At 34.9% G+C, this 10,299-nt stretch overlaps 1 protein-coding gene across 1 annotated transcript; it reads left to right on the top strand.

Annotated features, from left to right (window-relative positions):
- On the top strand, positions 1 to 10,148 carry LOC132742294 (uncharacterized; the record flags this gene model as incomplete). Its single annotated transcript, XM_060730660.1, is given in 4 exon segments — positions 1 to 57; positions 3,584 to 3,706; positions 4,408 to 4,567; positions 8,874 to 10,148. Coding segments are annotated over 4 exon segments (521 nt in total), but the record flags the coding sequence as incomplete, so codon positions are not given.
- Between the last annotated feature and the right edge of the window lie 151 nt (positions 10,149 to 10,299).

Below are 10,299 nucleotides of genomic sequence, written 5' to 3'. Positions count from 1 at the left end.
GTCACATCTTTTATGGTGATGATGGTGTCAATCTTAAAATACTCACATGGAAGAAAGGTAGTCACTGATCAGCATTTTTTAATTTAGGAATGTGTCACATTTGTTTTATTGTTTTGTTGTTTAATTATCCAGATTTTCTATTTTGAAACTACTGATTATTAGATTGAGGTAAGGCAGACTGATGGGTGGGCAAATGTCAAATAAGATGGTTGCTGTTCAAAAACTTAAGATCAGATTGACTTACCTTAATGTAACTTGGTATATACTATATAGCAAGCTTTTGTGAAGACTTGCTTGGGATTGCTTTTGGGCCCCTAAGGTCAAGGTCATTATTACTAAAGATAGGAGATTGGTTTAGGTCAATAACTAAAGTTTGGAAAGAGATATTTCAATGAAACTTAGTGTATTGCAAGCTTGTGTGGTGACCTCCCATGTGATTGATTTTAGGTCCCGTAAGGTCAAGGGCATGCCGCTGTTACTAAAATCAGAATGTTTAGTTTGATAATTAGATTTTGGAGTGAGATACAGTGTAAATCTGAAAACCAAACACCTGTGGGACTAGCCAAAAAGTTTGGAATTTGGAAGTTTCCGGAATTCAGAAGTTCCGATTTATCTAAACAACTAGAAACATTAAACATTAATTATTTAAGTAAGACATGTTGAAAAATATATGAAGATGATTAAATTCATAAAATAGCAAAATTAAAGGACTTTTAAAAAAGGTGTCTTTTTTAAATTTCATTATCATCTATAACAGAATTGGTTGATAGAAAAGCATATTGTTAATTATCACAATTTATCCATTAGTACATTTCTTATAGTACCTGCCTGCTATTAACCTGTTAAATATTTTTTTTATATATCCATCACATGATACCACTTTCACACTTTAATCATGTGTTTGACATGCTTGACAGGTTGTGATTCTAAAAGGTGGTAAGATAAATGGTTACTGTTAATTGGAAAACATTGACTTTTTTAAAGTTTCACATTCCTTCTCCACTTTTACCATTTCCGGATTTTGGAAGTAAATTTGAATTGATATAACCTAAATTTTCTCAGAAAATCTTTCGGAATTCAGAATTTAGAAGTTTCGTTATTCAAAGGAGAAATTTCGGGACTCTGAAAAATGTTCGGATATCAGAAGTTTCCGGATTTTAGAAGTTCTGGAATTCAGAAGTTACACTGTATTTAAATTATTTTTTTTATAAATTATGAACATCTCGCTTAAGGCCCACCTAGGATCAAGGTCAATATAATATTATTTTTTCCATGTACGGTTATTACAAAGTGTTTTCTTATTAGTCCCCTACCGGTTTAACCGGAGGGGACTTTAGGTTTACCCTCCGTCCGTCTGTCTGTCTGTCTGTCCGTCTGTCTGTCTGTCTGTCAGTCCGTCAGTCCGTCCACAAAACTGAATCCCGCGATAACGCAAAAAGTACTGAAAATATTTTTATGAAACTTGATATATGGATAGATGGCAGTATGGAGATTATGCACGTCTTTTTCTTTTCTTCCTATGTTGAAAATTCTGGTTGCTATGGCAACAAATAGTCTGAAAATATGGCAAATTTAACACATAAACTGGATCCAGTGATAACTCAAAAAGTACTGAAAATATTTTTATGAAACTTAAAATATGGGTAGATGGCAGTCTGCAGATTATGCACATCTTTTTCTTTTCTTCCTATGTTGAAAATTCTGATTGCTATGGCAACAAATAGCCTGGATTTCAAGATTTCTGATTTTAAATTTTTCAGCCTTTTCACTATAAGTTCTTTATTTCTTAAGGTGTTTACTTCAAACTTTAAATATAAGTTTCTGGTCATCAACCACATCATATGTGACAAGGTTTACAACTCTAGCACAAAAATTATCAGTATTACCTCCCTTGAACTTAGAATTTTTATGGAAAAAAAATGTTGTCTTTTTTAAATAACTTCTTTATTTCCTAATGTATCTACTTCAAACTTCATATATATGTTTCTTATTATCACTCAACATTTTTGAGAAGGTTAAATACTCTAGCAAGACTATTTCCAGAATTATGTCCCCCTTGAACTTAGATTTTTTTCGAGAAATTGGTATTTTTTACTCCAACTTCTTCATTCCTTATAGGATTTTCTTTAAAATACCACATCGTAATAATATGACAAGGTTGTATAAACATAATTTCCTTACTAGGCAGGGAAACTTAACACATTACTGTGAAATAGACAAACTTAGAACTCAAAAGATTTAAGTTCATTCATGTCATTCATTCACTGGTAAAATTGAAATCAGAATGTTGCTTGGGTTCTAACCGGTAGGGGACTTATGGATTGCTTGCAATACTATGATAATTGCTTGTGTTTATATATGTTGATGTTTTTTTCTTTCCAGAATGTTTAGCACGCCATCTTGTTTCTTTTGTTTTTTCATTATTTACCATTTACATGGCACATAGTTACATTTTACGTTGCTTGTATTTGTATTCCAACTAGAACAAAACTTTTTTACAATGATGATAATGGAAAACCTGGTTTTGTTGGAAACTGGGAAAAAATGTCTATGTTTTCAACTGGAAAGGGAGGGTTTGTTTACTGGACCCAAAGAAAGATATGGGATGAAATTATCATTCATTTGAAGAACTTTGATGAAGATAAATCATGGATCTGTCCGTCTGCTTAGCTCAATAGAGGAGAGCATTAGAGTTGTAATTCAGGGGTTACTGGTTCGATCCTCCATTACAGTTAATGTCGGGCATTGAGTCAAATGGTCATTTGTTTCTTTCACTTGATTCAGAAAACAGTTTGTAGAAAGTCACTTGCACAGAAATTTATAATTACTGGTTAGTTATCAAGGAAAGTCTTTTACTTGGATTGATGGAGATATGACAAAAAATGTGTTAAAATCAGCATAATAACCAGATAAACAAATCTTAGATCTACTCAAGGACTGGGATGTCATTCACTCAAAACTGCTGAATTTTATAATGTTCCTTGCAAAGTTTGTCCTTCCCTTTTGATTTAAAATGACATTTGTGGAGCATTTTACTTCACCAATAATGACTATCTACACTTCACCATGGTTAGACATGTACATGTTAAATATACAGCTCTTGTTTGGAGTACTATTTCTGTTAATTGTTTTTACATGGTCAATTAAAATATGATATAATCACATATACTGATATATTCTCTGTTCATATAGTTTGAATTTTATAGCAAGTTAACTGTTGGAAGTTTTCCACAACTTTATTTGAAGATTTTGACACATCTTTTCTTCCATACTTGCATTTTTGGGGATTACTGTGATACCGTAGGATCCTTCTCTGAAATCACCCAAATTGGCAGACAATGGAAATAGTCTATAAAATGACATTTTAATTGGATCTTTTGAAATAATTTTTTGATAAACAGTTTTGGAAAAAGTTCACTTATTAAATAGGAGAAAAATCTCATTCATGTATGATATTTATATTTGAATATTTTTAAATAAATGTTAAGTACCGTGATATCATAGAACCCATGGCTACTTTGTCTTTGATTTATGTCAAACTGCAACACACTTTCCTAAGATATATATTTTGTTCAATTATAAGGACTTGTAAAAAAGTTACCCAATCACAAAGAGGAGTTTGGGATGACAGATGCAATATGTTGCCATGGTAACTTGATGATGACCTCAGCCTATGACCTTGACAATGGCAATGGATATATCAACGGTGAGTTAAATACCGTACATTATAAATTTCATTTCAGCATATGGAAAAGTGTACTTTTCATGCTTCAAACAGATGCTATCAGTACAAATGAATAAAGTTTAAAGTGTATAAAGCTATATATCTGCTGCAAAAAATATTGTTTGAGTTACAAAAAAAGAAATGCTTGTATGAAACAAAAAGAAATATGGCCGTATATTGCATTAAAAGCAAATGCAGGAAATCACTGCTTAACTGTTAAAACCTTACATAAAATAGCAGCATTTTATTTTTATCTGAAACATTTTATTCTGTTTACATATAATATCCATGTTTGTTAAGTAACAACTTTTTTGAGAATCAACCATAATATAATAAAATTTTAATATTACTGTTGATAAAGTTTATAAAAATATTTTCAAAGATATAGAATTATACCCTTTCAACTCTGCAAATTCAAGGATGTTGCTGAACTGATTATAGATTCTAATTTTAATTTTTAGCTACTGACCAAAAATGTGCTGAAGTTAAGCTGTTACACTCTGTTGTGTCACCTTTACATTGGTTCATATATACATGTCTATTTCATTAACAGATTCCTTCCTAAAACAGCACAATCAATTTCTATAACTAAAGTAGATTATATTTCTGTGATAAGGAATTAATTTTGTTAGTGTTTCTTCTATAGATTTAAGAAAATCACAAATCACATTGTTTTATTGCAGTGTTTGACATATCTGCTGAACCTAGCTATATTGCAACACTAGATTGTAGTAACACAAGAAGAATACTTGATATATGTTGTTATAGAGATATTAATGGAAATTTAAGCATAGTTACTGCTGGGATAGATTTACTGGTATGGAAGCAGGTTTCAGATGGCAGGTATGCTCACTTTTTATGTACAATTATTGAATTATATTATATGTTTACCAGGTCTTCAAACGAAAGCCGGACCATTAGGTTTAAAATTTTGATGGTCCTTTTGGCAGTCAGGTGGTTCTTATTTTTTTGTATTCTTTTAATCATTTTTAGCTCGACTATTCGAAGAATATGAGAGCTATTGTAGTCGCCCCAGCGTCCGCATCAGCGTCTGCGTTGGTTAAAGTTTTTAGTAAAGTCAAATATCTCAATTATTGCTTAAGATATTCAATTGAAACTTACAATACTTATTTATAGCAACAATGTACATCAGATTGACAAGTTGGATAACTCTGCCTTCAATATTTACAGAATTATGCCCCTTTTAAACTTAAAAATTTTGGTTAAAGTTTTTTAGCTTGACTATTCGATAAGAATAAGTAGAGCTATTGTAGTCACCCGAGCGTCGGCGTCAGTGTCGGCGTCTGTGTCGGCGTAACCACTTATGTTAAAGTTTTTGTAATAGTTCAAATATTTTTAAAGTCCATTGACATATGGCTTTGAAACTTTGCACACTTGTTCACCATCATGACCCCAACCTGTAAACAGGAGGAGGTAACTGTATCAAGCATTTTTTTTTACTATCAAGCACTAAGAATAGTCGAGCATTGCTGTCCTACCGACAGCTCTTGTTGTAAAGTCAAATATCTCTATTATTGCTTGAGATATTCAATTGAAACTTACAATACTTATTTATAGTAACAATGTACATCAGATTGACAAGTTGGATAACTCTGCCTAAAATATTTACAGAATTATGCCCCTTTTTAACTTAGAAATTTTGGTTAAAGTTTTTCGTAAAGTCAGATATCTCATAACTATCAGAGATTTTGATTTGAAACTTCTCATATGCATGAAGGGTCATAATTGTATGTCACTGACTAAGTTCCATAACTCTAACTTGCATTTAGGCTGATTTATCTCCCCTTTTCTACTTAGTCTCTTGGTTAATGTTTACATGCAAGTTTTACATATCTCAATAACTATTAAAGATATTTATTTAAAACTTCACATATGCATTTAGGGTCATAATTATAGGTCACTGACCAAGATCCATTATTCTATCTTGCATTTAGGCTGATTTTTCACCCCTTTTTCAACTTAGAAATGAATGGTAAAGTTTTGCTAGAAATGAATGGTAAAGTTTTGCTTGTAAGCTGTTATCTCCATAACTACTGAAGGGTTTGTGCCTTTTTTTGGGACAATTTTATGCATTCATAATAATAAAGCAGTGATTTATTTGATAAAACATCTTAATAACAAGCCTTTGTACCTTTTCGGTCAATTTTATGTATTCATAGGTAAGCATTATCATTCTCAATAAAACACCCTTGTGACAACTTTTTCAAATAGTCGAGCCTTACTTTAATAATGAATGTCACATTAATAAAAATATCATTTAACATTTGAGACAGAGATTATTATTAACAATTGTAGAAAACAGATATTCTGTTAAATATATATTCTTGTCTAACCAGAAATAAAGGAGAGCAAGTCTGAAGGGTTTCTATTATAAACTTGTTAAGAATTTTTTATTTCATTTAAAAATGCATAACAGGGTTCATCTGGTGTATCTTTCTGTCCCAGACTCAGGTTAGGGAATATTGAAATCATTTTTATGTGCACCTTATTTTCTTACTCTCATTTAAATATTGACATTGCTAATCTCATGATGATAATTTTTTTTTATAGATTAATATCTTTAATGAAACTGATATTTTTTTTTACAATTCCCCTCAAGTGTTGTCCAGTGGGTCTGTACAATGCCCCTTAGTGTTGTCCAGTTGGTCTGTACAATGCCCCTAAGTGTTGTCCAGTGGGTCTGTACAATGCCCCTAAGTGTTGTCCAGTGGGTCTGTACAATGCCCCTAAGTGTTGTCTAGTGGGTCTGTACAATGCCCCTAAGTGTTGTCCAGTTGGTCTGTACAGTGCCCCTAAAGTGTTGTCCAGTTGGTCTGTACAATGCCCCTAAGTGTTGTCCAGTGGGTCTGTACAATGCCCCAAGTGTTTGTCCAGTGGGTCTGTAAAATGCCCCTAAGTGTTGTCCAGTTGGTCTGTACAATGCCCCTAAGTGTTGTCCAGTGGGTCTGTACAATGCCCCCAAGTGTTGTCCAGTGGGTCTGTACAATGCCCCTAAGTGTTGTCCAGTTGGTCTGTACAATGCCCCTAAGTGTTGTCCAGTGGGTCTGTACAATGCCCCAAGTGTTGTCCAGTGGGTCTGTAAAATGCCCCTAAGTGTTGTCCAGTTGGTCTGTACAATGCCCCTAAGTGTTGTCCAGTGGGTCTGTACAATGCCCCCAAGTGTTGTCCATTTGGTCTGTACAATGCCCCTAAGTGTTGTCCAGTGGGTCTGTACAATGCCCCCAAGTGTTGTCCAGTAGGTCTGAAATTTTTTCCCCTCAAGTGTTGTCCAGTGGGTCTGTACAATGCCCCCAAGTGTTGTCCAGTAGGTCTGAAATTTTTTCCCCTCAAGTGTTGTCCAGTGGGTCTGTACAATGCCCCTAAGTGTTGTCCAGCAGGTCTGTACAATGCCCCCAAGTGTTGTCCAGTGGGTCTGTACAATGCCCCCAAGTGTTGTCCAGTGGGTCTGTACAATGTCCCTAAGTGTTGTCCAGTGGGTCTGTACAATGCCCCCAAGTGTTGTCCAGTGGGTATGTACAATGCCCCCAAGTGTTGTCCAGTTGGTCTGTACAATGCCCCCAAGTGTTGTCCAGTGGGTCTGTACAATGCCCCCAAGTGTTGTCCAGTGGGTCTGTACAATGTCCCTAAGTGTTGTCCAGTGGGTCTGTTACAATGCCCCTAAGTGTTGCCCAGTTGGTCTGTACAATGCCCTAAGTGTTGTCCAGTAGGTCTGTACAATGTCCCTAAGTGTTGTCCAGTTGGTCTGTACAATGCCCCCAAGTGTTGTCTAGTGGGTCTGTACAATGCCCCCAAGTGTTGTCCAGTGGGTCTGTAAAATGCCCCTAAGTGTTGCCCAGTTGGTCTGTACAATGCCCCTAAGTGTTGTCCAGTAGGTCTGTACAATGTCCCTAAGTGTTGTCCAGTTGGTCTGTACAATGCCCCCAAGTGTTGTCCAGTGGGTCTGTACAATGCCCCCAAGTGTTGTCCAGTAGGTCAGAAATTTTTTCCCCTCAAGTGTTGTCCAGTGGGTCTGTACAATGCCCCCAAGTGTTGTCCAGTAGGTCTGAAATTTTTTCCCTCAAGTGTTGTCCAGTGGGTCTGTACAATGCCCCCAAGTGTTGTCCAGTGGGTCTGTACAATGCCCCTAAGTGTTGTCCAGTTGGTCTGTACAAATGCCCCCAAGTGTTGTCCAGTGGGTATGTACAATGCTCCCAAGTGTTGTCCAGTTGGTCTGTACAATGCCCCTAAGTGTTGTCCAGTGGGTCTGTACAATGCCCCTAAGTGTTGTCCAGTGGGTCTGTACAATGCCCCTAAGTGTTGCCCAGTTGGTCTGTACAATGCCCCTAAGTGTTGTCCAGTAGGTCTGTACAATGTCCCTAAGTGTTGTCCAGTTGGTCTGTACAATGCCCCCAAGTGTTGTCCAGTGGGTCTGTACAATGCCCCTAAGTGTTGTCCAGTGGGTCTGTACAATGCCCCTAAGTGTTGTCCAGTTGGTCTGTACAATGCCCCTAAGTGTTGTCCAGTAGGTCTGTACAATGTCCCTAAGTGTTGTCCAGTTGGTCTGTACAATGCCCCCAAGTGTTGTCCAGTGGGTCTGTACAATGCCCCCAAGTGTTGTCCAGTAGGTCTGAAATTTTTTCCCCTCAAGTGTTGCCCAGTGGGTCTGTACAATGTCCCTAAGTGTTGTCCAGTGGGTCTGTACAATGTCCCTAAGTGTTGTCCAGTTGGTCTGTACAATGCCCCCAAGTGTTGCCCAGTGGGTCTGTACAATGCCCCTAAGTGTTGTCCAGTGGGTCTGTACAATGCCCCCAAGTGTTGTCCAGTTGGTCTGTACAGTGCCCCAAAGTGTTGTCCAGTTGGTCTGTACAATGCCCCAAAGTGTTGTCCAGTGGGTCTGTACAATGTCCCTAAGTGTTGTCCAGTGGGTCTGTACAGTGCCCTTCAACTGATGTTTATTACTGTTAAGTCTTTACAATTCCCCTACAGTGTTGGTCAGTAGGATTTAACATTTCTTGAAGTGTTAGTTAGTAGGTCAATACAATATCCTTCAAGTATTGGTCATCATGTATACATGTGGGCCTTTATATTTCTGATATAATAAAGACTTTTATTCCAATATTTGAGACATAACTTTGATTATATATTATAGTGAAGATGAAGATACAGTTAGAACACAGTTTATACATACATTATGTGAGGTAGCGGAGGATTCTGATATAGAATCAGATGTAGAGTTTACAGAGAGTGAGAGTGAAGCTGACAGTCATAAAGGTTCTAGAAGAGGCAGTGTACAGTCAAACATTAACAAGTCATGGTGTACGCTTACCTGATATCACTATATATATGTTACATTATATATGTGATGTATAAATACACATGTATATAATTATATTGAACTGTTGGTTATTCAATATAAAAGAGTAAATGCAGTTACTTGTATTATACATGTATACTATAAACTAGTTATGAACAAGTTAAGTTGGGTTTTTATTTATTTAGTTGTGTTAACAAAATAAAACAAGTTACATGTATTAGGTTAGAGAAGTGTAAAACAAAACATTAAATTTTGTGAAAATTTTGCATGGAGGTGTTTTTTATGGTATGCAACTACATGTAAAACTCAATAAAATCTGATCAATTTTCAAATATATTGTCAGACGTAAAGTAATTCAGGTGTGTACAATATGAACTGTTGAATGCCTTATGACAATTATTGTAACTGAACAATATGAACTGTTGAATGCCTTATGACAATTATTGTAACTATTACAACATTAACTTTATTTATCCTTTACCTGTTCATTGTATGATATTTACTTGTCTGTCATTCAATATGACAATTGTCATTTTACATTTCATTTATTTCAGGATAGATAAATTAGGTCATTGTGTTTATTTAAATGACTCAGTTACAGAGACTATAATATACAGTGTAGATGTTGATTTAAAATACATCTAAAACCTAAAACTAACCATGTACTAGTTAACATAACATTGAACTATCAATCCAAACAAGCTAAGTAATTTATTTCAAGTAAGTATACAAATGTTACCCTACCCCACCCAGTGTAATCACTTGTCTGACCATTTCATGCATAAAGTGCTTAATTAAAACTATTGTTAAAGTCTGTTTAATTGAAGGGCTGTAAACAGTTTCTCAAAGGTATATTGGCTGATATTGTCAAATAAGAATGACTTTTACTGTGCAGTTAAGATTTAATTGTTCTTTGAAAATATCAGGTACCATATTCATTATCAACTTTAGCATTATTAAGACAGTAAATGTTTGTAATAACTATACATGTATAATTAAAAAGAAGATTTCTTTATTCAACTAATTTGTTAAAAAAAATGTGGCTGTATTGTATAATATTGTATATATCATGCCAAAGATAGTAAACAGACTTTCTATTAATATGTTGTTGTTTGTTTTTACTGAGTAAAATACATAAAACAATTTATACAACATTGATTTTTTCTTAACAGCACAATAAATCAAAGACAAAAACTATGACATAATTGCTCTCATAGTGAAGTATTGCATACATGTGAGTATGTTTTAAGAGAAAAGGTAT

The sequence above is a fragment of the Ruditapes philippinarum genome, unplaced genomic scaffold (assembly GCF_026571515.1).
Source record: "Ruditapes philippinarum isolate M1 unplaced genomic scaffold, ASM2657151v2 ctg5940_1_1_1_1, whole genome shotgun sequence".
NCBI classification, from domain to species: domain Eukaryota; kingdom Metazoa; phylum Mollusca; class Bivalvia; order Venerida; family Veneridae; genus Ruditapes; species Ruditapes philippinarum.
The sequence above is the reverse complement of the archived record's forward strand: the minus strand, read 5'-3'. Positions and strand labels throughout refer to the sequence as shown.